This window comes from Aspergillus udagawae (genome assembly GCF_001078395.1).
Source record: "Aspergillus udagawae IFM 46973 DNA, scaffold_1, whole genome shotgun sequence".
Taxonomy (NCBI): domain Eukaryota; kingdom Fungi; phylum Ascomycota; class Eurotiomycetes; order Eurotiales; family Aspergillaceae; genus Aspergillus; species Aspergillus udagawae.
This window is the reverse complement of record NW_025091264.1, coordinates 4449241-4475957: the sequence shown is the minus strand read 5'-3', so window position 1 is coordinate 4475957 and position 26717 is coordinate 4449241. Positions and strand designations below refer to the sequence as shown.

The 26717-nt window shown below is 51.7% G+C and overlaps 8 protein-coding genes across 8 annotated transcripts; 4 read left to right on the top strand and 4 right to left on the bottom strand.

Annotated features, from left to right (window-relative positions):
- Positions 1–1633: 1633 nt before the first annotated feature.
- Aud_001463 (protein kinase RIM15) lies at positions 1634–7884 on the top strand (the record flags this gene model as incomplete). Its single annotated transcript, XM_043286961.1, has 2 exons — positions 1634–2185; positions 2257–7884. The coding sequence occupies 2 exons, from the start codon at positions 1634–1636 to the stop codon at positions 7882–7884; spliced, it is 6180 nt and encodes a 2059-aa protein (XP_043142896.1).
- Positions 7885–8780: 896 nt separating this feature from the next.
- Positions 8781–11695, bottom strand: Aud_001462 (Mechanosensitive ion channel family; the record flags this gene model as incomplete). The annotated part of the gene is made up of 2 exons (XM_043286960.1): positions 8781–11018; positions 11069–11695. 2 exons carry the CDS (start codon positions 11693–11695, stop codon positions 8781–8783), a joined length of 2865 nt encoding a protein of 954 aa, XP_043142895.1.
- A 2557-nt stretch (positions 11696–14252) lies between these two features.
- Aud_001461 (tubulin alpha chain) lies at positions 14253–16105 on the top strand (the record flags this gene model as incomplete). The annotated part of the gene is made up of 7 exons (XM_043286959.1): positions 14253–14264; positions 14422–14480; positions 14575–14728; positions 14795–14882; positions 14933–15004; positions 15060–15563; positions 15639–16105. The coding sequence occupies 7 exons, from the start codon at positions 14253–14255 to the stop codon at positions 16103–16105; spliced, it is 1356 nt and encodes a 451-aa protein (XP_043142894.1).
- Positions 16106–16420: 315 nt separating this feature from the next.
- Aud_001460 (thiamine transporter TPC1) lies at positions 16421–17603 on the bottom strand (the record flags this gene model as incomplete). Its single annotated transcript, XM_043286958.1, has 4 exons — positions 16421–17134; positions 17212–17365; positions 17439–17491; positions 17571–17603. The coding sequence occupies 4 exons, from the start codon at positions 17601–17603 to the stop codon at positions 16421–16423; spliced, it is 954 nt and encodes a 317-aa protein (XP_043142893.1).
- Positions 17604–18453: 850 nt separating this feature from the next.
- Aud_001459 (putative Gamma-butyrobetaine hydroxylase subfamily) lies at positions 18454–19899 on the top strand (the record flags this gene model as incomplete). The annotated part of the gene is made up of 1 exon (XM_043286957.1): positions 18454–19899. The coding sequence occupies one exon, from the start codon at positions 18454–18456 to the stop codon at positions 19897–19899; it is 1446 nt and encodes a 481-aa protein (XP_043142892.1).
- Positions 19900–20250: 351 nt separating this feature from the next.
- On the bottom strand, positions 20251–21132 carry Aud_001458 (PICOT family protein; the record flags this gene model as incomplete). The annotated part of the gene is made up of 2 exons (XM_043286956.1): positions 20251–20325; positions 20392–21132. 2 exons carry the CDS (start codon positions 21130–21132, stop codon positions 20251–20253), a joined length of 816 nt encoding a protein of 271 aa, XP_043142891.1.
- An 818-nt stretch (positions 21133–21950) lies between these two features.
- Positions 21951–24203, top strand: Aud_001457 (RNA exonuclease; the record flags this gene model as incomplete). Its single annotated transcript, XM_043286955.1, has 1 exon — positions 21951–24203. One exon carries the CDS (start codon positions 21951–21953, stop codon positions 24201–24203), a length of 2253 nt encoding a protein of 750 aa, XP_043142890.1.
- Positions 24204–24464: 261 nt separating this feature from the next.
- Aud_001456 (uncharacterized protein) lies at positions 24465–26249 on the bottom strand (the record flags this gene model as incomplete). Its single annotated transcript, XM_043286954.1, has 2 exons — positions 24465–25908; positions 25969–26249. The coding sequence occupies 2 exons, from the start codon at positions 26247–26249 to the stop codon at positions 24465–24467; spliced, it is 1725 nt and encodes a 574-aa protein (XP_043142889.1).
- Positions 26250–26717: the final 468 nt, after the last annotated feature.

Below are 26717 nucleotides of genomic sequence, written 5' to 3'. Positions count from 1 at the left end.
CCAGCATTTATGGCATACCCATGCAGTTGAGTTAAGAAAGTTCAGTACTAGTAGATACCGTTGGTAAGGTAGTCCAATCTTGTATCCCCGCCTAGGAGACAGAATAGACGGACAAGACTGCCAGAAAAAAAAAATGTCAACGTGCCTAGTAGCTATTTTTGTGTAGGGAGAAACTATGAAGTAAGAACAAATCCTAGCACAGTAAGGACATGCAGATCTAGATTCCACAGAAGAGGGACCAGGTCTGGGTGGTTTGGGATTAGCACGGCATGGATGTTTAATGAATGCACGCATCGTCATCTACCACCCACACTGGATATATACAGACGAACCAACGCATAATGGCCATTTGAAGAATGACAAGAGGTGGCGGCCAGTGCCTGTTGGGGTAGGTCGTGTGGTCGGAATGATATCCCTGGAGGGGGAAGACAGTATGAGAGAAGCAACCATGTGCAGAGGAGGTGGGAGGATTCTGGATGATTGAGCTTTTTCTCATAATGACAGCGAGAGTTCAGTACATTTATTCAAGTAGATAAAGTATGAAAATAGTACATAGGCTCCCTTGGATAAACAAACTACTAACTTACCACGACTAGTTTTATAAGTTTATAACCATACAAAAATAATAACGCTAAATAACCATGAGAGTGCAATCATCAGATAGATAGACTCACAAAGTAAAGTCAAGAGGATAGCATCGTGCCATCGGCTAGTCTATCACAAGTGGACCACCTATTTGCTGATCAATCACCTTCAGAAACATCAAACCAATTGTATTGCCTGGATAGAATCGTGTTGAGACTAAGTTTCTCGTCCTATGGGCTTAACCTTGCATGTATTTCTACTTTTCTAGCAGTAGTAAAATGATAAAGGAGGATTAGAATCTTGAGGTCGTTTTTCCCTCGAGAAAGTAAAATAATAGAAAGAGAGGGAGATTGTAAGGTATCTAGGTGTTGCACTGCTGTTGCGTTTTCCCGCCCAGAGTCTGAGTGTTTCGTCTTGTTTCGTCTTTTGGCTTGTTCCCTTCCATATTCATCCTCAGCTAACCTCGATTCTTTTCCCCCTCTTCCAAACCACCTTATCTATCTGCTTACCATCATCAATTTCCTTTGTGTTGTCATTTTATTGCTTCAAGTTAGCACACAACATCCAACTTCTGATTGAGTCAATCACCTCTCCTGAGGGTTGACTCTGTCGATCACCCTAGTTTCGCGTTTACACCTTTCCGTCGCGCCATTCCCCGCATAGCCGCTATTCTCCGTCCAATTTCACTCCTCCTTCGACCTTGAATCTTCGTCTGAACCAAAATTTGTCTATATCCTTCGCGTTTGGGGCAATCCGTCTCCTCTGCTACTTGCTTTGGGAGATACGGTTGTCTCACAACGCCTGTCGTCGTCTGTCATCCCTCTCCCTTCTCGCCTGCGTACCCCCGCGACCCAGCCATGGCCCGTTAGTCCTGCGGATGCATTCATAACACCGCACGAGGGCACCGGCTCTGCCCGGCAGACGCTCTGCTCGGCTTACTGTATACTCTCGGTTTATTTGGCTCGCTTGATTCTGCCTCGCGGCTGTACTCACAACACGTCGTCTACGCCGCTCTCGGCCCTCAATTCGGTCGGGTGGACCTTTCAGTATGGCGGGAAATGGCACACCCAGTGCCCAGTTCCTTGCTCCCCCGGCCGTTACTGCCTTAAGGCAGGAGGCTCGGGGGATCGATCCGAAATTCCCACCCATGACTCGTTCCCTTAGCGATGATATGCGGGAAGAACGCGAGGAGTTGAAGGAGGCGGCGGAGCAGACCTTGAACGTCATAGTGGATTTGGATCTGGACGGCCGCATCAAATGGGTCAGTCCATCATGGCGACAAGTGGTGGGGACATCTCCTGAATCGTTGGAAGGGCGAATGATCTCGGATTTCCTGGTCGACAATAAGACTGCCTTCCACGATGCTATTGAATCCATGAAGGAAGACGACTCTCGCAGTCGCTTTATTCGCTTCGGTGTGAGGATGGGCCCCGAGTCAATACTGAAATACTCGCCCGAGCCCCGACCAGTCCATACGGTGACAGAAGAAAGCGGTGTGGGTTCTCAACCGTCGAAGGAAGTAGACAACTACCATGACGTCTTGAGCATGGAAGGGCAGGGCATTATGGTATTTGAGCGAACGCCAGATGGGACCGGCCATGTAGGTTTCCACTCATCCCGACCTAACGCGTTAACCCGCAGAATGACAGACTAACGAAGCTCTGATTTCAGACTATGTGGATGCTACGACCTTTCCATCAACCCCGAGAAGTGACTATTGATCTTCCTCCTCTGTTGGTGGAGTCGTTGGGAGTCGGTGCTGAAGTACTGGCGAACTACTTGACAACTCTCGCCGAGGCTGCGGCGAATGAACCCGATCCCTCGAAGTACCCTGCGCCCAATCCGGTTCTCTGTCGCATTTGCGAGCGTCAGATCACCCCTTGGTGGTTCGAGAAACACTCCGATCTCTGCCTTCAGGAACATCGGGCAGAGATGGACGTTCAGATCGCTCAGGAAAATCTTAACGAGCACCGTCACGCGATCGTGAAAGTCCTAGATGCACTGGAGGCTCGACAAAGCAGGCCTCTGGCGGGAGAAGCGCCTTCCCCGACACCACAGCCGGAGTATAAAGGACTAACAATTGGGCCATCACCAGTTGTTTCGGCACCCTCTTCCGGAAATGTTTCAAACTCTAGCTCGGCTCCATGCACTCCCCCGCGGTCTCGCGAACATTCAGCTTCGGATGGCGGCCATTCACGCGGTCGGTCATTTGCGGTTCGGCGACCGTTGACTCGGATCGTTGAGCTGATTCTCGATCTGTGCGACACGGCTCTCGAAATTAACATGCCCGTGATCAAAGAACCCCGCGGGGACAGCATGGACGATTTCCGGACTCTCTCACCGCAATCCGAATCTCGAATCTCTCAAGTCTTGCAGTGGCAATCTCCCAGTTCCAACACTTTGGAACAGGAGCAAGGTCTCGCTGCTCTAAGCGCTGACACAGAGCAGGTCTGCAAAGCAAAAGTTGACGCAGTTATCCGCCATCGCAAGATTGTCGAATACGCAGAGCGGATCCGAATTGAGTATACGGTGATGGTGGAAGACTGTATTACAGCTGCCCTTAGTAAGGCTGAACGTATAGCTGCCGGCCAGTTGAGCGATTCGACATGCCCATCGGAAGACGAGCTCCCGCCTGAAGACGCTGCTGCTCCCTCTGCGACTGCTAATGACAGTTGTACTGCCGTCGCTCCTCCCCTGTCACCGCAGCCTGTCACCCGGCAGCCAACTCCGTCGACATCTGCATTGACCATGTCTATGCGCAATGCATCCGAACGCTTTCAGGCTCCGCACACCGAAGGTAGATCCTCCTCGGTTGCCGTCTCTACGGGATCAAACAGCCCGATGGAATGTCCTACTCCCCGCTCGCACAGGAGTATTGCGGGATTATTAGGCACATCTCAACCTTCTCGTCGGGGGCTCTCGATGATAGATCTCGATGCAGGAGAAATGAGTGATAGCAGTGTGCTTTCCTCCGCTTTTACTGGAGCCGTACGGACTGAATCGCCAGCATCCGACCGGAGCTTGGAGAGAAAACGCAGAAGCTTGGTGCTCCCAGGGTTGTCCAGCTCCCCTCGCCGCCAGCCCTCGCCCGCCAGAATGTCGACCCCTCACTCGCCCTTACGCATGCCCAAACCTCGGCTCTCTAGCGGCGCTGAAAGCCTGCCATCGCCCATAGTTTCACCTTCCACTCACGCGAGTGAATTAGCGAATTATCACTACCGCCATCATCGACGACAGTCATCAGCGACTTCGTCTGACGTGACGAAGCCCCCGGTTTCTCCTCACCTGACATCTGCCAGTCAGCCTCAACCCCGTCCAGCGCCCCCGTCGATCAAAGATTTCGAGATCATCAAACCTATTAGCAAAGGCGCGTTTGGCAGCGTCTATCTATCCAAGAAGAAGTCGACTGGGGAATACTTCGCAATCAAAGTTCTCAAAAAGGCCGACATGGTTGCCAAAAACCAGGTAACTAATGTCAAAGCTGAACGCGCCATCATGATGTGGCAGGGGGAAAGCGATTTCGTTGCCAAGCTGTATTGGACGTTCTCGAGCAAAGACTATCTCTATCTGGTCATGGAGTATCTGAATGGTGGCGACTGTGCTTCCCTTGTCAAAGTCCTGGGCGGGCTTCCAGAAGACTGGGCCAAGAAGTACATAGCTGAGGTGGTTCTCGGAGTGGAACACCTGCATAGCAGGGGCATTGTCCATCGTGATCTCAAGCCGGACAATCTACTGATCGATCAAAAGGGCCACCTCAAACTGACCGATTTTGGCCTGTCCCGTATGGGCTTGGTCGGGCGCCAGAAGCGCGTTCTCAAGAGTTTGAACGAACCAGCGCCCGACCTATTAAAGCAGGGTCCCTTCCCTCGCGCGTTATCTATTGCGTCCTCTCGGTCGGCGTCGTTCGATTTTCAGGCCCCTGGGTCACCAGGATCAACACCACTCATGACCCCCGACCTCGCTGGCAGTCTGAACCAGCCATCATACTTCAGCCTTAACCAGAGCGGTCTCAGCCGCCAACCCTCGCGTCGGGCATCCGGCTACCGCAGTGACAGTGGTGGCAGCGAAAATCTGAGCGCTATATTTCGAAATTTTTCTCTTACCGAGGGCAACGAGACTGCATCTTCTTTGCCGCCATCTTCCTTACCTGTTTCGGTACCATCTTCCAATAACGTAGTCGAAGAAGAGAGCCAGAGTGAAGCCGGCGAGTCTCCCCGCTTGTATCCGCTCCAGCCGACCTTGAGCAACTCGGTACCATTCAGTACTCCGCCCCAGCAGTCGATGATGCCGCCCCTCATGGCGCTCTTTGACCCCGAAGATCATAACAGACGATTCGTTGGCACTCCGGACTATCTGGCACCTGAGACTATTAATGGACTAGGCCAAGACGAGATGAGTGATTGGTGGTCCTTGGGCTGCATAATGTTCGAGTTTCTCTTCGGTTACCCCCCTTTCAACGCCTCGACTCCTGACGAAGTGTTCGAGAATATCCTACACCGAAGAATTAACTGGCCGGACGAGGCAGAAGAATTAGCATCCCAGGAAGCCATCGATCTCATGAACAGACTTATGACTCTAGATCCTCGCGAACGCATCGGAGCCAACGTTGATGACAAATTCCCGAACGGAGGGGCGGAAATTCGCAGCCACCCTTGGTTCTCAGATATCAACTGGGATACTCTGCTAGAGGATAAGGCACAGTTTGTGCCGACCCTTGAGAATCCTGAGGACACCGAGTACTTTGACGCCCGTGGCGCCACTCTACAGCCATTTGCCGAAGAATTAGAGGAAGGGGCCTCCTCGCAACCTGTCACAGCAGCAGACCGCCCTCACGACGCGCTGTTCAAGGTTCGCTCGCAGGTCAATTCGATGAAGCGGCCCTTGATGCCTCTCCACATTCCCCCACATGTGCGTGACTCGCGTAGCAGGAGACTGAGTGAGCCAGCCCTGGCCGATGACTTTGGCAGCTTTTCCTTCAAGAATCTCCCCATGCTTGAGAAGGCCAACAAGGATGTCATCCAGAAGCTGCGCCAGGAGGCTTTGCAGGCCCAACAGCGCCAATACAGCTCTTCCATTGCTCAAGCAATTCCACCAACGCAGGGTTCTGCAGCCTCGTCCGGCCCTTCGCTGGAGGGTAGCCCGTTGCCGATGCCACTACAACGAACCTTGTCTCATAATAAAGGCAACAACCGACCATCATCGCCTTCCAGCTTGAGCCAAGCTAACTCCTCTCCGAGCCGTCCTTCGCAGCCCTCGTCCCCGCTTCTTGTGCAATTCAGCACCGGCAACAACCACGAGCGCAGAAAGACATCAGGATCATCCTCGACGAATTCTCATCAGTCTAGCGGGTCTTTTGCGACCGGCAGTACTGATCAGGGTCGCATGGCCAATATTAAACTAGGCTCATCAGCATCATCTCCCATTAAAATCGGCCGAGGAGCGACACACTCGCCGGATAAAACACCTTCAGGCCAACGACAGGGCAGTATCCCAACAACCAGAGCGAGATCGCAAACGATCGGATCCCAAGATGGAGAATTATCGTCCTCTCTCGCAAAGGAATCGTATGTCGCAGGTCATTACAAGCGCCGCAGTCAATTGTTTGACATATCACCTTCCTCGTCAGACAATGAGGATCCTCGTACAAAAGCTTTGCTCAAAGTCCAACGCCGTCGTCAGAGCTCAAGACGCCTGTCCCAGATCAACATTCTTGATGGTCCATTCTTCCGGCCTTTGGACGTGCTTATTTGTGAAGATCATCCGGTTTCTAGGATGGTTATGGAACGCTTGTTTGAGAAACTACGCTGTCGCACAATCACCGCGGTGAATGGTGCAGAGGCGATGCGCTACGCCCTGAGTGAAGTCCAGTTCGATATCATCATGACCGAGTTCAAGCTACCCCAGGTGAACGGAGCAGATCTCGCCCGCATGGTACGCGAAACTCGCAGTGCCAACCGGCATACGCCAATCATTGCGGTGACTGGATATCTGAAGGATTTACCTGAAACACATCATTTCGACGCGCTGATTCAGAAGCCCCCAACCTTGACCAAACTCACCGAGGCTTTGTGTAAGTTCTGCCAGTGGAAACCTCCACCGAAGGATTATAGCCCCTCTCAGCCCTTCGCTGGCCAGCCATCCGCGCTTCGTCACGCTGCTCTCGCCACAAAATCAGATCAAAGCCCTAGCTCGACAACATCTTCTGGCTTCGCAATCGTACCTTCAAGCTCGTACCGAGGCTCGAGCCGGGAGGATTCTATCGGTAGTAGCTACTTCGGAGATATGGATTCCATTAAGGCCGAGGAGGCTCCTGTGGTTGTGAGTCGCCCCAACGAGTGGATGGCCAACCAACCAGAAGGCCTGGGCATCTCGGACGATTCAGCTCCCAAACGTGCGACGGATCCCGAGTCTTATCCTAGCTCCAATGCAGTTCCGTTTCCGCATTTACTCCATGCCGCTTCAGCTCCCGCTGCCATGGAGCCATCCGGAAAGGCGACACCTCGCAAACAACGCTCCAGCGAGTCCATCCGCGCGAAGAGACAGTCGTTGGAAAAGAAGCGCTACGAGTGCGCCGAGTCTGGCGATGACGAAGATGAGGAGCTCGGAAATGCGCATGTGCGCACGCCTAGCTCGAAGTCAAGGTCCCAGCGACCGGGTTCTAAGTTGGGGGTAGAGATGATGAGGACCAACAGCCGGGGCAGTGTGGTCAGCGGCAGCGAAGAACTGCTGAGGAAGGAGCGCGAGGCATTGGGAAGGGGCAAGAATGTAGAGTCCGAGATTGCGATTGAGAGCGGGGAGGAGCCGACCTCGTCGTCTCCAAGCACCTGTGATGTGGAGGACCGGTTCGACAAACTGCATATCTCCAACAACGTAATAATGGAGAGACCCGAAGAAGAAATCAGCCCGAGGCACTCGCCATTACCACAGGGTACAGATTTGGGCCCAGCCTCGTCTGCAGCGACACGGCTGAAGAGACCGTCCTGCTCGCAACACGATACGGGGGTCACCGAGATTTACAGAGGGACTGCCAGCCAGCCTTCCGCCGCAACAAAGACTGGCACGGAAACTCTCAAGAAGGGCCAAGTCACTCCTCCGATCATCGTTTCCAAGGAAGACGAACCGGGCGCCTCCGCGATGATCCTAAACACACCGTCACCCAGAATCTCAAAGGGCAATTTAGGCACCGATGCTGACGATTATTATGATCAGACCGCCGACTCCGAAGCCACGCCTCGACCTCAACATACCCCTTCCCCAAATTTAGGTCTCGATCACACCCCGCGTCCATCTGAGCGATAGACTCACGGCAATGCCAGTGTCTGCATAGAACAATTAGAAATCATATTTTCTTGACAGTTCTCTACATGGCAAGGCATTGCATTTCAATCGGCTTTACGATGGCGCGTCTTCTTTGCATCATCAAAGACCTGTTTCAATATGCATCTACACTTGTTAAATTATCCTCACTTTACCTCTCATCACTTGATCTTCGTCTCTTTTGCTTTTTTATCTGGTTTGTCAAGGCTAAGCGGGTGTTGGGGGGTCTCTCATCTCATCATGTGATCATTGTTTCGTTACGTTCCTTGGGTTTTTCATTCATCTCTTCTACCACCAACTTGCATCACTTACGATCTCAGCATCTCTTTTGTACGATTTTCCTTGCTTCTTTCTTCAGAACCAAATTGTGTACTTAGGGCTCAACAAAAGCAGATTCATAGCTTTTGGAGGTGCGGGAATTCATCCGTCGACTCGAGACTCGGACTTGCTCAACGTGCTCAAGTAAGCTGTAATTACGGCGGCGCTTTTGGATGTATGCTCGAGATAGATGCCTTATTTTAGCTTATGCCACAGTCTGGGCGGGAAATTGTATATCTGTATATGTAGATACATGTAAAGTCTAATAGATCACAGAGAAAGCAACATGATCGTTCAAAGTACTTGGATGAAACCGACATCAAGCCCATTGCCATCCAAAGCGAACGAACACTCCGGACATACCTCGTTCGACAGCATCGACACATGAGGGTGGATATTATGGGGTTTCCAACTGGATAGAAAATCGTATTACAAAAAGGATAGACTGTATTCACAGGTCGAGAAAAGAAGATTCAGGGAGATGCTGGATGAGAAGTGGTATGTGATGAGCAGATAGTGACGCGTGATCTATATGGGAGGGGTATATGATTGTGGTGCGATCAATGTCCCGTCGGCTGCCGATTGATAGTGGTACCCCGGTCATTTGTGGAGCGAGCAGAGGGCGAAACGGTGCGGATCTGCGACAGCGCCGGGCCGATGTCAGACCGCCCCTGTTCCATCATGTCCTCCTGCTCGTGAACGGGGTGTGTGCGATGGCGGAAGAACCGGTTGCGGCTGATGGAGGAGATGCTGTGGCCGCCGTGGGACTCGGTGGAGCGGCGGCCATCTGAACCGGTGGCCGCGGGGACGCCAAGGTTGGAGCTGGAGGTGCGGGTCTTGGACAATGAGGCGCGGCTCTTGCGCTCTTCCTCTTCCTCCTCCTCTACTTCCTGGATACGCCGTTCGTCGTTCTCGCGGTTGGCGATGCGGACGACTTCGTCAACGTGGCGGCCGCCGCGGCCTTCAAAGACATCGCCCATGACATCCATGGAGGAGACGTCGCGCATGCCGAGTGAGAAGTCGACGTGTTTGCGGGAGATGGATTCGCCACGAGCGCGCGCGGCAGCGGTGTTCATCCCTTTGCGGAGGATCGAGGGGTGGCGAATGGCGGTGCCGGTGCCGGTGCCAGTGGCTGGCTGGTCGTGGTACTCCTTTTCGCTGAGAGGTGTAGCTGGGGGCCGGCCGTCGCTGGTGCCGGGTGGGGGAGCGAATTGCTGGTTGTGGCCGTTGTAGCGAACGTGAACGGGGTAGTCGACGCTCGCACCCTGGAGGTTCATGCGTGGGCCCTCGATGCCGATTTCCTGCAGGGCGATCATGAGCATGCAGATAAACTTGTTGCGGCGTTGCAGACGTAGGCCTTCATTCTGCCAGTTGGATTTGTAGAAAAAGACGACGTTGAGAGTCACGGAGAAGTTTTCGGTGACCTGGCGCATTTCGGTGAGGATGTTGGTCTGGAACTCGCGCTTTTCGCTGCGGACAAACTCCAGCAGGCGTTGGCGCAGCGCGTCAATCTGTTCGAGCGTCGTGCCGTATTTGATCACGATGGGGACGGCTTCGGCGAGAGCTCCCGAGCGACGTTGGTTCAGGATGAAGAGAGAATTGAGATAACTGTTGGGCGCCTGGACGACGTGGCCCTGCATCTTCTTGAATTCAGTATACAGGAGGGAAATCTGCTTGACAAAGTAGTCATCACCAAGACCAGAGTCTCCGGCGTTACCGTAGATTGTGACACGGTCTCCCACGTCGAAGGGGTGCTTGACGAAAACGAAAATAACTGATTGGAGAAACTCCTGAGCAGTGGCGGAGAACAGCCAGGACAATGCAAGGACACTGGAGCCTGCAGAGGTAAGAACACCAGCGGCCGACGTGGAAATCAGCGACAAGAAGACAATGAGTGCGATGACGATGACGAAGAACTCCAGCACATTGTCGAGTCTCGATACGACCGAATCGAGATCTTTCAATGATGCGGTGATTGATTTACGCTCCCGTCCGATCTCCACGCAGACTGCTTCTAGCTCTTCCATGGAGATATCGCCATTCATATCCTTGTCGAACATGGTGAATGCGGCCTCGGCTTCCTCGTTGTTGTCGAATGCCTCTTTCAAATCCCCAGAAAATACGGTTTCAAACCCATCTCGCACAAAAGTGCGGTAGAGCCGTCTCGCCAGAACCTGACAGCCGGTAGTCGTGCGCAGCAAAGTCAAAACAACCTGGTAGGGGTGGCTGCTGCTCGTGGCCTTGCGGCCGGTGAAATCAGCCGCGACTGCACCCGCCACGTCCGTGACTCTGTTCAGGGCGCCCTTGGCCATACGCTGCGCCTTTCCGGCATATTGCAGGGGAACGCGCAACGGCGTCTTGGTGCCGCTGCCACTCTGATCATTCTTCTCCTCGAATTCGTCATCATCAGCCTCGATCTTTGCTTTGGAAAAGTCATACAGCTTGGTAAGGCTGCCAATCTGAAACTTGTTGATTTCAATTCGATCGGCGTAGGTACGCAGATGGAAGCTGATGGCGATGAGTTGAATGATAACCTTTTCGATAAGGTTCAAGATGGTCCAGACGAAAATGGAGATGATGATCTTGTTGACAGAGTTTTCCCAGCTGCGGGTGGCGGAATTCCCATCAACGTGGTGATTCTTCATGGTAGGCAAGAACGAAATTTCAACACCCAACCACCAGAAGAAGAGTGTCCCATGAAGCTCCAACTGCTTAGCCAAGTCACGCCATTTTTTCGCATTGTTTGTGAAGATACTCGCAAGCAATCCCACAGGGATGGGAATGAATTTAGCCACAATCTAGCTCGAGTCAATGATTTTTCCAAAAGAGTTGTAAGAAAGATACGTACTCTACCAGCCCAAAGTGTCAACCAGACAATCTCCAGCCAGACGGAGAACCAAAGCAGAGAAACGCCTCCAACATTGGCATCAGGAAAGGCCAAAGCCCCAACAAGCAAGGGAATGAGAAGTATCAGAACAAGTGGGACGATATAGGTGATATAGCGAATGATGAAGCTCGACTCATGAACCTTCTTAATGAACTTGGAAATCTTCGTATTTGGATTTTCAGGCGGGTTGTAGACGGCTGCCTTCTCGTGCAGTGGATTTGTGGCTTCGTCGAATTCGTCGACATTGCGAGAGCGATGCGAACGAACTCGCGAGATGGACTCGGCCTTGCTTCCCTTTTCCGTCTCGTCATGGGTCGAACGAGATGCGACCCGCTCCGCCTCGAGCAAAGCCAGGTCATCCTCTAGACGCAGGGATCGTTCTCGCGCGGCCGAAGGTGAGCGCAAGGGTAATCTCTGGTTGTCATCATAGGAGGTGTCAACCCTGAGGTGATTGTTGTTACTGGCGGCAAAGCCATCATGGACATATGTGCCGTCATCGGACGCGGAGACGTCAACATCATCCACCCTTTCTTTTCTTTTCTCTTCTATATAGCTGGGAGCAGGGTGCTCCTCAACGGGAGTGGACATACTAGCACCAGGCTAGATATAAATACGGGGAAGAGCTTGGAAAATAGATTCAGTTAAGCTGAAAATAAAGTTAGAATCATGGATTATAGAGCATAAGCAGTGGTAGATGGTCAGGGATCAATGAGTGACCGTATAAATGAGCGAGGAGCGGATTTAAGAATGAACAGAAGAGAAAGGACGATGAAAGAGCAGAAAGCAAAGGAGAGTGATGAGACCAACCAAGAGCAGTCGGGAAACCAAAAGGGGCAGTCCCTTGAGAGACGGGGAATTAATTCAAGCAAGACGTATGCAGGTAGGCCTGAGGATAGAGAGCACCGCTTGAAGAGAACTGGGTATAATTGAAAGTGCAGAAAGAGATAAGATGAGATATGCCTGCCAAAGAACGACAACCGGCAAGAAAAGAGAGCGGATCGCAGACAGGAATAGGAGAGAGGAGTTTAAACAAGTCGCCAACCAGCCAGCATTGTATGTAGATAAAGAAAAAGAGCGAGAAGGAGCTTCGTAATCTACTTGACAAGCGCCGGAATTGAGGAGAAACGGCGATCGGGCGGGAGGACCCAGAGACGAGGAGCTCGAGTCAGAGATTTTCAAGTCCAGGCCTTTTCTCGGTTGATTCCAAGGTTGGTGCTTGCCTCCGCAAGAATGATCTGATTCGATACATGAAGAGATCTGTGTGTTCTGTCTCTATATCAGCCCGTGGTGGGACTTATTTTGGGTGAGTGGTCCCTGGACCCATAAAAGACAATGGATTCATGGACCCATAGTGCATGGCGATGGGTCCTCGCCCTCTTGGGAAACAATGATTGTAGACTAAAATAACCAATATACTTCGTCCTGTGTCAGTTTCTCTCATCGTACACTGCCAGAGAGAGGATTATCTCCATATTTTCTCATAACTAAAATTATGCACTGATAGCTGTGCAATTTCTCTGGGGATCAACATCATGTAAGGGCCTTTTAGGTACGGAATCTCTACCTTCAATTGCGTCCATGCAATGAAGATGTGGCCACCGCCAAGCAACGCCATTGACGCCACCTCAGGCACTTGTGGTCTCCCATTCGAGACGCTTGGTGGGGCTGTTAGAAAAGACTGCACTGGAGAGGTGGGAAATGACGATGCCAGGCCCCATTTTCATAATAAATTCTCGCCAATAGATAACGTGTTAGGAATTCTAGCATAAAGCTCAAGGTGTTTTAGTTTATAGAGTACAAGAACCTAAGTGCTCCGTATATCTTCAGTAACAAATGCCTATACCTACAATGAATGTTATAAGATATGCCCATCAGCTACGGAGTACTCTGTCCATAGTTATTTAAAAACTGCCAAGGACAAGCGGATTACTCCACCCCTAAGAAAAGCCACAAAAAAGTTTGTTTTAATGCAGGGCTGCACGCTTCACAAGTATTACTACTATGGGCTCTTAACTCATAACATGGAAGGCCTTAATATCTTAATATATGATTGTACAACATTCCAGACATTTTATTAGGCTGCTTGCCGAAGCGCTGTCCAGACATTTTCTATGTATCATAACCATATTTCTTTTGCTTCAGAATTATACCTGGTAAATTGCAACGAATGAGCAGGTCCAAAATCTCCTTTCCGGAGCCTTTGACATCATTGCATTGACGTGGCTCACCCCGCCTTCCGAGGATCTACAGATATTTGTCTACAAGAGTATCTACGGTGGTCGGTCGGTACTCCATATACTATGCTGTACAGCTAAGGTAGTTGGCTCGAATTGTTTGGTTGTCATTATCGTACGGAGTAGTTCATCACATGTTGGACAGATGACTTGGAGTACACCCTGCTTGGAAGAAATGATAAAGCAATAAATCTGGCCTACGCTCTCCATACGACCTTCGCTTTGAATCAGCGACTATCCTGTATCCCGAGAAGGAAGTGATGCGCAAGAACTGGAGGCTTCTTCGGTCTCTGGGATTAGGAGGGACTCTTACAGATCCAAGAACTACCCGGAAGACCTCTTTGGCCATGGGCCGGACCCTTAAGTCGGTAATGCTATGAACTCCTTCTTCACACCTTGTTGAAGTCCAGGGATGCTTTAGTAAGGTTTGGTCCTTGCTGTGTAATATTCTACTGAGCCCACATTCCATTGGGAAATCAGCACGTGGTAAGAAGGTACGGTGAAACGTTCAGACACACCATGACAAACTCTATCTATAAGTTCAGATGTTGCCTGATGCATCCATGGGGTGTCTCATATGAGGCGTTGTGACTCGATAAACAAACAAAGCTCTGGGCTTAGTAGGATCCGCGCGCAAACCAGTTAACAGCAAAGACAAGCGCTGATTGGCTACTCATGGTGATGTTGATTGTTGACAGTGTCCACCCGCAACGGGTAGGCGCAAACCATCAGGGCACCAGTGCACCTTCTTGAACGACCGACCGCCTTCCAGACTGTCTTCTTCTTTCTTACTCCTGTCCTCCTCTTCATCAGTACTCTGCCATCTTCTTTCTGCTAGATCTAATCTGTCTCAAAACCGCTATCAGGGGTCGTCTTCTCTTCTCCCCTCAGGTCTGCGTTGAACCATCATCATGCGAGGCGAGGTATGCCCATCTGGTTTATTTACACCTTGTCCCCCGCACGTTCGCCCCTCCTGAACCACAGTTTGGGATGGTCGGATCCGTGTCAACTTTCCAAAACATTGACAACGGGCTTCTTTACTACATGGAGATTCTGACGTATCTTATCGCGTTATTCTAGGTTTGCCATATCCATATTGGCCAGGCTGGTACTCAGCTCGGTAACAGTGCCTGGGAACTGTGAGGACTCACCGCTTTTTGTTCTGCTGACACTATCGCTTGTGATGGTCTTTGGATGCAATTGTTTGGGCTAATAGACTTGCTTGCCGTTCAGGTACCTCCTAGAGCATGGTCTCAAGGCTGACGGTCGTCTCGATCCCGAGGTGCCTGAATCGCACAACAACGGAGGCTCTTTCGAAACCTTCTTTACCGAGACGAACAGCGGCAAATACGTACCTCGCTCTATCTTCGTCGATCTTGATCCATCCGTGCGTCGCACTTAGATCTGAGTCCAGGATCAGATGGAAGATGAGCATCTACGCTGACTGTAGTAGCCTATTGACGAGATCCGCACTGGCACTTACCGCCAGCTCTTCCACCCCGAGCTCTTGATCAGCGGAAAGGAAGATGCCGCCAATAACTGTGAGCCGAAGGTTGTCTTCGCAGGAAGAGTAAGGGCTAATACGTGGCAGATGCTCGCGGTCATTATACCGTTGGCAAGGAACTCGTGGATAGCGTCGTTGATCGAGTTCGTCGCGTTGCCGGTAGGCTCCATCGCACGCCGCTAACCGGAATGAATTTCTCATTGACTTTGAACAGACAACTGCAACTCGTTGCAGGGGTTCTTGATCTTCCACTCCTTTGGCGGTGGTACCGGTTCTGGCTTTGGTGCATTGCTCCTGGAGCGTCTTTCGGCCGAATATGGCAAGAAATCCAAGCTGGAGTTTTCCATCTATCCCTCGCCCCGCGTGTCGACTGCCGTCGTTGAGCCCTACAATGCCGTCTTGTCCACCCACAGCACTATTGAGAACTCGGACTGCACCTTTTTGGTTGACAACGAAGCTGTCTACGACATTTGCCGTCGCAACTTGGACATTCCCCGCCCTGGTTACGAGCACCTGAACCGTCTGATCGCTCAGGTGGTCAGCTCTATCACCTCGAGTCTCCGATTCGATGGCGCACTCAATGTCGACTTGACTGAGTTCCAGACAAATCTGGTGCCGTTCCCTCGTATCCACTATCCCCTGATCTCTTACGCGCCCGTAGTTTCGAGCAACCGCAGTTCCCATGAGAGTTTCAAGGTGCAGGATCTTACTTTCCAGTGTATGTGCATCTTATCGTTCTCTTCTCTTCACTGGAAAATGCGAGACACATCATCATAACTGACTTATGCTGTAGGCTTTGAGCCCAACAACCAGATGGTCGTCTGCGATCCTCGTAACGGCAAGTACATGGCCGTTGCCCTTTTGTACCGTGGTGACGTCGTCCCCCGCGACTGCACTCAAGCTGTTGCCGCCCTCAAAGCAAAGGCATCCTTCAACCTGGTCGAATGGTGCCCCACCGGCTTCAAGCTCGGTATCAACTACCAGAAGCCAGTGCGTGTTCCCGGCAGCGAGTTGGCTCCTGTCGAGCGCTCTGTCAGCATGCTGTCCAATACCACTTCTATTGCCGAGGCGTGGGGTCGTCTCGACCACAAGTTCGACCTCATGTACTCGAAGCGTGCCTTTGTGCACTGGTACGTGGGTGAAGGTATGGAGGAGGGCGAGTTCTCCGAGGCTCGTGAGGACCTGGCCGCATTGGAGAAGGACTATGAGGAGGTGGCCAATGATGGTATGGAGCCCGAGGAAGAAGGGGTCGAATACTAATCGCCATTTCTTGCTTTTGTTCCGCTCGCCATCATCCGATGAATCCGCTTCATGCTTCATGTATCTCTGTTTCTCCTGCCCAGCGCTGACTGTATTCCATCATTCCGCTTGCGACAACCCCTCTTGTTAATGCTTTTTCTAGCGTTGATCTTCAGTCTTTGAACTTTTACCTGTAAAAAAGAAATAGGCAGATATCGCGAAGTATTAGAAATAATCCAGTATGCCACTTTCCGTCTATGTTCCTGAGGATAGTACAGGCTTAAACAAGAACTATTGTACAAATAGATAATATTACAGATGGGTTGCTACATCAAGTCATTCAGCCACGCGGAAATCGTGGAGGAGTTTTAAAGATCGCTCGTAAGTCCACATGGTGATGGCACTTGCTGGCGCGGCCTTGATCAAACTCACCGTCAGTCCCCGATAGAGGCCCCGGACTCCCTGGGTGCGCACTATCATAGCGATGGTGCTAAATACGCCGCGGTATTCGGGGATATTGCGATGCACATACAGTGTGCGTGTTGGGCCCTGGACCTGGAGTCGCTTTCGCACGAGGTCAAGCGGAAACACCCCAGTCTTGGCCAGAACACTGGCAATGACTCCCGCAGCGGCATCACCGGACCCGAACGGCATGTTCTCCTGCCCGGACAGCACCGGCCGCAACGATTCATAGGTCGCAAAAAACAGCCCCATGTACGGGACGATCTGACCGATCGCCGCACTGCAGCCCCGGAAGAACCCTGCCGGCCCTTCATTCCGCGCAATGTCCTGCACCGACCCCAGGAGCGAGGTGTAGATGCGCTCAGTGCCCTGGGCCGCGAAGCGCGTTCGCAGCAGGTCAAGTGGGTACGTCGACGCCGTAGCTAGGCCGCCGGCTACAGCGCCCGAGACGAAGGATTCCAGCGCGGGCGGGAGACGGTGCGGGTCGAGTTGTGCGAGGAGTTGGGTTGTGGTGCGGTAGGCTGTGAACTGCAGGGCGCCGTAGCAGACGTACATGAGTTCGGCGGGGATGTTGCCTTTCCAGAGGCCCTGTTGTCAGGATCCATTAGCTTGGTTTCTTGATGGTTCGGACGGCGATGATGGAGCTGGGGGTAGGGAAAGCGCACTGTTATCCCCTCTTGCTTGAGGATCGCCCTCATGGTGGAGAGGGTCCCCTTGTATATCGGACCGATCACATCGCGGTGGGAGGCCGGGTCGGAGAGGGAGTGGACCTGGAGCTGGAGGCGGATCTTGACGACGTCGAGAGGGGCGACACAGAATCTGTTTAACAAGGGTAGTGGATTAGCTGCTGCGATTTCGATTCAGGGCTGCTGAGCAGATAGGCTGGACTCACCGCGAGACCAGCCCGGCGATTCCACCTGAGAGAACGACTTGACGTCGCGTGCCCTTTTCTCGTGTCAGTACTTGGATTCAAGGCGCGAACGGTCGACGTTAAGAGACTGCGGGATTTTGAGGCTGGACGTACCTCATCCTTGAGGTGTTCGCCCCCGGCCGACATGCATGTGATACGTGAAGCAACGGGCTTGGGCTTGGGCTAGGCTGGACTGTCGGTGTCGGGGGTTTTCGGCAACGTCAGCGCGGACTTGGTGACCAGGACGCTTTCATGAGATGAGATGGATGATCTTAGCGGCGACTTTGTAGTGTTGCGGCAATGGATAAAAAGATTTTTTAGGATGGGTTTAAGGACGTGCACTCCGCTGATGAAAGCTGTGGATAAATCAGGATCTGGGTTGATGGAGACAGGATTGATTCTTGTTGGGTAAACAATACGTAAATGGAACGCTACCTATGGGGCATTTCCGTCACTGCTGCTATGCTAGATACTGTTGCTACCTTTCCTCAGAGATACTGTCTGGAATTCTGGAATGCCTCGATTGTGAAGATAGACATTCTTGCTCAATGCCTCGTGCTGGGTATAACTATACCACCCATGGCAGGAATCTATCGTGGCGTATGCAGTAGCGACTCTCACAGCTGACCGGGCGGGCAGATTGAGGTGTTGACCATGAATAACATCATGGGATCAATCTCGGCCTCAGTTCTCCATAGCAGAGCTAGCAGAGCATCAGTATCGTATCAATATCATCCTGCTTGCTCGTTCAGGTCATCCAGATATGACGTACGAAGGCAGAGGCATCGCCATCTGTCTGTCAAGTCTCTCAACCTGTGTGCTAAGGCGGCAATCCACTAACCCAGATACGGCCTGTAACCTCGGCGTGGAAATTAGACAACACGCGACTCCGCGTTTGATTGATTGCATGACATATACTCCATAAACATCAACGTCTTCTCCCGTTCCTCCATACCTTGCTCAAGATCGCGGGTCATCGAAGAACCGCTGACGCACCATGAGCCGGGTTCTAACACCTCTCGTCCGGCTACCATGGCGGAGCATCCCTCTACGCCCGTTCCTCGCTCGAAGGAGCTACTCAACCCCATCTACGGAACAAGCACAGGTGCCAAAGACAGACTACCCTGCCCCGAACGAAGCGATCACAAAACATATTTATCATGACTTTGCTCAAGAATATATGGGAAAGCCTGCCCCGGAAGGGGTCAGGCTAGTGAAAGCCAGATTGACTGTCATGATTGACGGAGAGAGTCGGGGCTTCAGGTACATGCTCCTGCGCGACGCCTGTAAATGCAACCTCTGCGTAGACGAACATTCGAAACAACGCAAGTTTCGCACTACGGACATTCCTCCCATGATTGTTCCTCGGGACATCAAATGGGACGGCAAGGAGCTGCAGATAAAGTGGTCGTCTGATATCGAGGGATGGGGCCCGGACCATGTCTCCAAATATAATCTGGCAATGCTTAAAGACCAGAGGGCCAACCCTCCCAAATCGGATACGGGCAAGCTGAGGCGTCGTTTTTTCTGGGACAAGCAGACCATGCAAGAGATTCAGCACTGGATCTCGTACGAGGATTACATGAACGACGAAAAAGCATTCATCAGGTCTATGCGCCATCTAGCTCTGATGGGCATCATCTTCGTTAAGGATATCCCCGACTCGCGGGAAATGGTTGAGAAGATTGCAACCCGCATGGGACCCCTGCGAAACACCTTCTACGGACCGACATGGGATGTCCGCAGCGTCCCCCAGGCGAAGAACGTCGCCTACACCAATGTCTCCCTCGGATTCCACATGGACCTCATGTACATGAACGAGCCCCCGGGCTTTCAGCTGCTACACTGCCTCGAGAACTCATGCGACGGAGGCGAGTCCCTCTTCGTGGACAGCTTCCGAGCTGCGGATCTATTGCGTTGGAGATCCCCAGAAGCCTTCGAACATCTGAGCAAGCTGCACCTGAACTACGAATACAACCACAAGGAACACGTCTACAACAACAGCTGGCCTGTATTGGAGATGGAAGACGGTGACCCGACGAAAAAAATCGTCCACGTCAACTACTCGCCCCCTTTCCAAGCGCCCATTATCTCGGATGAAGACATCCACACGCACTGGAATGAGTACAGGCGAGCTCTCGCGATGTTCGCGACTGAAATCGAACGCGGTTACAACGTCTTCCAGCTTAAGTTGAACCCGGGCGAATGTGTCATCTTCGAGAATCGCCGAGTCCTCCACGCCCGTAACAAGTTCAACACCGAACAGGGTAAGCGGTGGTTGGCCGGCGCCTACGTCGACGAGGATGCCGTTCTTTCCACCTTCAAAACATCACGTAACGCCAATCCCCATTTCTGGCATGAAACCCGTGTTCAGCGGTCCAGAAATGCGCCCAAAGCGGCCTCAGGGGGACAAGCTACCGCCGAAGATAACGGAACAGAGTAAACCAGAATCTTTCTTATATTGCGGACGCAAATTGAGCGATGTGGTTTTCAACAAGAAGAGGTATCCATCTTGAACTTGTGAATTTGCTGCTATATAAGTGTAAGAGCTCTGTGTACTGTAGCGGGCATCAGACAATATTCATCCTTCCGATACCTGCGCATGCTAAATTCCGCGGCGCATGCACGGTCGAGGCAAAGCATATAACTGTTCATGTGTAAATGTATTTCAACACGGAAACGCATTATATTCATCATTGCTAAATCTCAAAAGTCTAACGAAGAGGGAATACATGGGAGTATAAATTGTCTTCAAGGAAGTTTGTATCGTGTACCAAGAGCACCCGTCGTATCTTCAAGCGGTAGCAGGAGCCTTGTTAACGGAGAACTGGCTCAGGAAATCGGGGTCGTTGTCGATCTCTTCCTTGACCTGTATCAGAAATAGATCAGTTAGCAATGACTTTCCAGTTACGAAAGCGATAATAGAAGAACATACGATATCTAATCCACCAACGAGCTCCCCCTCAACCCACAACTGGGGAAATGTGGGCCAGTCCGCAAACTCCTTCAACCCCTGTCTGACGTCCTCATCGGCTAGGATATTGAAGAACCCGTATTTGACGCTCCGCTCCCGCAGGATCGCAACCAACTGACGACTGAACCCGCACTGTGGCGCACTAGGCGTCCCCTTCATGAAGAGCATAACCGGCGCAGCCTTCACCAGCTCCGCCAACCGTGCAAATAGCGCCTCCTTGGACTGTTCGGGCGTCAATGCCTGCGTCGAGGGAGCAGGCGGTTGCGTAGCAGACGCAGGGGCATTCTCACGGGGCGTAGCCGTCAAAGGGGGAGGGATAGCGGTCTTGTTCGCACCGTCTGCGCCCGCGCCAGATCCAGCGCCCGCGTGCCGCTCGACCGCATCGCGCACCTTGACAGCGTCGCTGCCGCTAACGGATTCGAGGATCTGGCCGTTGCGGAGGAGAACGACGTATGGCACTGCTGTGACGTTGTACTCTTCGGAGATGTCGGGGAGTTCTTCGGCGTTGATACTCACGAAGGAGATGGTGGGCGGGGTGGTGGCGGGGTGCTGGGAGGCGAGGGCGGAGAGAACGGCGCGCATCTGCGCGCAGGGAGCTGCCCATGGCGCATGGAAGTAGAGGACTAGTAAGGCTGAGGGAGGAAGAGACGAGGTGTGTGCCGAGAAGTCGGCGTCTGAGGTAATTTCGTTGAGTGTCGACATGGTGCTTGAGAGAGAATATCGCGGGGCACGGCCGTGGGGTTAGATTGCTTGGTGGAGTAGCCCTTTGATGAACGTCGAGCTGATGGAGAAACAGGTACGAGACGTAAGACAATCGGAAAGCCTTTGGTGAAGAAAAAAAGGGTTTCAAGGAGTTGGATGAGGAAGAAAGAAGACGCAATGTCCTCTCACGTACACAAGGCGTTGGAAGTAGGAGGGGAAGAGTCGGGATGCACGAGACCAGGAAGGCGAATTTTTGGCTTATCAGATCGGCCCAGACTTAAGAGGTACGTAAGGTACCTTACCGTTTCTTACGCTTCTGTTTGGTTCGATCCCGCGGAGAAACCTTGCTACTTGCGGGTCAACCATAATCCGCCTGACGCCATCGCAATGAGTAAGCAAAATGATATTTCCCTTTGGTCAATTGACTTTGCATTTGGGAATTTAATGATAATAGACCCCAGGGTGCATTACAAATACCAATTAAAGAGAGAACTGAAGCGTTACTTGCCTTGATGGCCTCTTTTTGAAGCGGGGACGTCTCGTCAGTATCCATAAGCAACTTGCGGTCACTATCAACACGTGATCTGATCCTTAAATTTACTTATCATCACGTGGTCTCAAAAAGTCCATCCAATCCCTTCTGTTGAGTATTTTCGACAACAACCAGCGAGGAAGTTTCGAAAAACTGCTTTATGCCGAGTTCGTTTTGTAATCTAAGACCGTTTATTCACAAAGAACGACGAATGTTCTAATCATAAGTGTTTGCAACTTACCTAGCCACTAAATATCTGCCTTTGTTGGCCACCACTGGTCCAGATATGGCTGGAACAAACAAGCGCAAGCGCAGAGAAGCCGAATGCTCAGATGATGAGGATCCAGTCGGACTTCCTTCCAATAATACGAATGGCTTTGGAATAGCCCAAACTCTATCACTTCTTCATGGTGCAAAGCCACAAGCGGCAGACGACAGCGGGATAGCTACTGCAGGTTCTGATGCGACACCTACAGAAGAAACGCATGGTCAGACGAAAGATAGCGTATCTGTGCAAAGACCTACGAAAAAAAAGAGAGTTGATGGCGAAAAGACGAAATATCCCGTGCTTACCTATGTGGAAGGTCGACTGCAATCCTCCATCCGCATCATGGATCTCCAAAATCTATTACTTTACTGTTTCGCGGATGGCATCGCACCTCAGTGGATCTCCATCAAGCATTCGGGTCATATTAGAAAAATTGTTGTGTTGATGGTTCCGGGTTTGGAAATGGGGATGTTTGACGGGACCCTTCCATTGAAACCTCAACCTGAAGATCAGGATACTCGATCGACTCAAACTCCCGATGCAGAGCAGAAAGACTCTGATGCCAATAAGACGGCTGAAGAGAATGAGAGCAATGCCAACTTCCTTCGCTGGAAACAGGGTCTTCCTCTGGAAGATCGATCGCACAGATTCAACCCCCGTCCTCTAACACGAGACAATCTTCCGGAACCATTACAACCACTAGCGGACATGTTCCCACACATCTGGCCCGTAAGGGCCCCTGGGGACTCAAAGTACAACAAGGTTCATTCTCCTCTCCAAGCTATTCTACTCTCTTCTTTGCCGAAGAACAAAGACAGTGGGGCCAAGGGTCCCAAACCGCCTAAGGTAGACAAAAGCTACGTCCCTAAGCGTACACCTATCACGACATTCATTAGCAGTGTTGAAGACCTGCGAGAAAATGATTACGTCCTTCATCCGGCCCTCTTGCCAACTGAAAAAGAGAAGTTGGCGTTGGCGGAAAGTCGCAAAAGAGCTGGCCAATCCACAAAGGATGGTTGGGTCGATACACATGTGCCGAGCTTGGAAGCGGGACAAATTCCTGAGCATGAGATTCAACAGGGCAGTGTAACAGCCGGCCGCGATATACTGTCATTGGATTGTGAGATGTGCATCACAGAAGGTGGTAAATCAGAACTTACACGTATCAGCTTGGTACGATGGGATGGCGAAGTGGTGTTGGATGAGCTTGTGAAGCCACAGTTGCCCATCATCGACTACCTGACCCGCTTTTCCGGAATCACGAAGGAGAAATTGGATTCTGTCACAACCACCCTCGCTGACATTCAGCAAAAGCTACTCACTATTCTCACTCCGCGCTCGGTGCTGGTGGGCCACTCGCTCAATTCTGACCTGAATGCTCTCAAGCTTACGCACCCCTTCATCGTTGACACCGCGATCGTCTATCCACACCCTCGCGGACCACCACTGAAATGCAGCTTGAAATGGCTCACTCAGAAGTATCTCGGGAAGGAAATCCAAAAGGGCCAAACTGGCCATGACTCCGTGGAGGACGCCCGTGCAGTGCTGGAGCTGGTGAAGCAAAAATGCGAAAAGGGTGAGCGATGGGGCACAAGCGACGCCGCAAACGAAAGCATCTTCCGGCGCCTTGGCCGTTCCCCGCGCCCCGGGAAAGCAACCACCTCTGGCGAAGGCCGTACAGGAGCCGTGGTAGACTGGGGCAACCCCGAGCGCGGATTTGGGTCGCAGGCGACCGTCGCGATCGGGTGCCAGAATGACGACGAAGTTGTCCAAGGCGTCTCCGCCGTCGTGAAAGGCGATCCCAGCAACCCATCTATTCCAGGCGGCGGAGTGGATTTCACCTGGGCCCGAATGCGAGAACTCGAGGTTCTCCGTGGGTGGTGCAATCGTCTACCCGACCCGAACAACGCCAACGAGTCGACGACGTTGGTGCCTCCTCCCGAAGAAACCACCCCGACGGGTTCGGGTACGGTCGCGCCTACTGCTGCTGCTCGGAAATCCCTGGCAGATACAGTAGCCCGCACAGTCGATAACATCCAACGCATCTACGACTCCCTTCCACCTTGTACCCTGTTCATGGTATATTCGGGCACCGGGGACCCGCGTGAAGTCAGCCGCCTACAGGCCATGCACAAAACTTTCCGGGAGGAGTTCAACTCGCGCAAACCGTGGGATGATTTGACTGTTAAATGGACGGACGCGGAGGAACAGGCGTTGAAGAAGGCCTGCGAAAGGGCCAGGGAAGGCTGTGGGTTTATGTGTGTCAAATAGAGAATTCCCTCGTCGGGCTTGTCTATGTCTTGCATATATGGCCTTGTTGTGTATATGTTGGCAATCGTTGGTTTATTGGATGATGTAAGTCAGGATACCCAGACAGTTGGTTGAGGTTGATGAAAGATGGATAAATTAGATGACTTGAACATTCCTGCATTTGCCAAAACTCTACAATGGTAGGCATAGTAACGGCTTGTTCATCATTCTTCGCCTTGAATACTTTCTAGAAATACATGATATGAACTGCACCCTACATTGTCATCGGCTCTCTTCAGTCTCCATTGCTTCCTCACGTTGCATAGCTAAGCGCGCCATCAAATCCCGCGCTGCTATCTGCGCCTTTCGTGTCTCGCCATCATTGTTAATACCTGAAGGCTTGATCTGCGTTGATGTCGGCAGATTCTCCTTTGCGGAGCCAATCTCACGAATCTGTGGTTGACTGCCTGCTTCTTTGGTTGAGTGTTGGGTTATTTCTCCCGCAGTTACTGGCAGAGTCCCTTCTAATGCATTCTGATCCACGTTCGTCGATTGGGAAACTCCGTTGCCAGATTGACGCGCTGAAGGGGGCCGCGATTGACTGCGCAAGGTTCGCGAACGAGTAGAGCCCCGTTGCCTTGCGTCCAGTGCTTCGCTCGGGCTCGTGTTTGATTGTACTTGCTCATTTTGACTAATTGTGCCGACGTTGCCATTTTGTTCGCTCAATGGCGTCGGTTTGGGTGTCTGAGAAAAGTCCGGCTTGGCAGACTGGTTAAATGATTTACGCGGTCGTCCTGGCCTTCTCTTCTCAGTGTTTCCCCGGGACAAAGGCCGGTCAGCCGAATGGGATATACGAGGCCGCTTGACCATAGCGGCCTGTTGCGTGTCCACATTTGTGCCTTGAGTGTCTTCAACCATGTTATCGAAGTGTGGCGTATGTTGACGCGATCGAGTGACCTCAATGCGAAGTCTAGGCGACTCAGGCGGTATCTGATGGTGCGTTGAATCGGTTATGGCACGAACAGGCTCGGGGTCTTTCAAGGGAATTTTGACCGATTGAGCATGCATATCCGCGAGGGAAAAATCGCCGAATGTGTCATCTTCCTCATCGAACGAGTCCGCAATGGGCTCGGTGCGACCACTTGGGAACGAGTCAGGCCAGGGCCGTTTCCTACCAGCCTGAAGGAGTCCAGGACTCCGAACTTCTGGCATTGCGGTACATTCCATGCCGAAAGTTGCCGTAGGGTGCCTGGTTGTCTGCTCCTCCATGTATCGATTCTTCAACTGGAGAGCCTGGATCTCCAACTTCAACGTCTCGATTTCTTCGGCTTTCGATTTGAGCTCCTTCAACAACGTCCTGATCATATCAAAATCGCTTCCGTAGGTACCGGAACTGTCAGAGGGAAAGCGCCCAGGACCATTCAACTCTATCCGAAGTGATGTGAAGGAATGCTTCAATTCCGACATGGTATCATGCAGGTTGTTAACGGAGTTGGAGATGTGATCAATGCTGACACCTTGATGCTGAATCTGCTGTTCCATCGACAAGGTATTCCCATCGACCTCGTGAGGACCGGTGGATATTAAAGCGCGACTGGTGGATGACTCTTTCGGAGCTGGACAGAGGAGACGTTCGAGGGAGCCGTCTCGAAAAAGGGGTTCAACGGTGCGCATAGTGACGATCTCCCTAAATGATACCTTCGATAGCTTCCAGAAGATATTGGGACTGTAGCCCAGTTAGAAGGCGCACTTGCACATGACCCTGCTTCTTGACTTTCGCACTCACCCATCGTCTAAAGCACACAGAACTCCCAGTTTCTGCTGACACAGCTTGCAAGCAATTTCCTGTAGGATACGACCTCGCAAAAGGCTCATTTCAGAGTTCTGCGGCACCTGCTTCTTCTCCGTTGAGATCGAGATTCGGTGAAGTTCGACGCTCAGCCATCCTGTAGCGACGGCGTAAGAGTTGGACAGCCTTGCCCACTCATTTTCGAGTGCGGCGAGGGAGCTCGAACAGCGTGAACACTGGCAGAGGATAGCAGGACGAGCAAGTTTGGACAGATCCATTCTGAAGATTACATTCAGCACAAGAACTGGCGACTCTCGAGAACAAAAGAAAGGCAAGCATACTTGCGTTCTTGTAGTTGAATGCCCACAGTGATCTCGAACGCTGAGTAAGGGTTCTGAGTAAGGCGTTCCACTGACACGATGACGGGTCCAGCTATTCCTCTTCCGGTTATCGATAAGGCTCAAACGCGTTTGGGGCGTTTCAATTTCATCATAGCGTTTTAAGTCATAACGGTCAATTGAATAGGTAGGTATTTAATCAGCGGTTATATTACGCAGAGGTATTCACTGCAATACCTTACCGTTTGGTCTCATTCTGAACTGAACATTACATTATGTGGGACTGAGGGCTTTCCGTTTACCCTCGGTTGCATTAGTTTCTACCTTATAATTCAAAAGTATCTTGTCATGTCTTCATCGCCTGTGTAATGAAATGTTAAAGCCGCGGTATGAAAGTATTGTAGCATG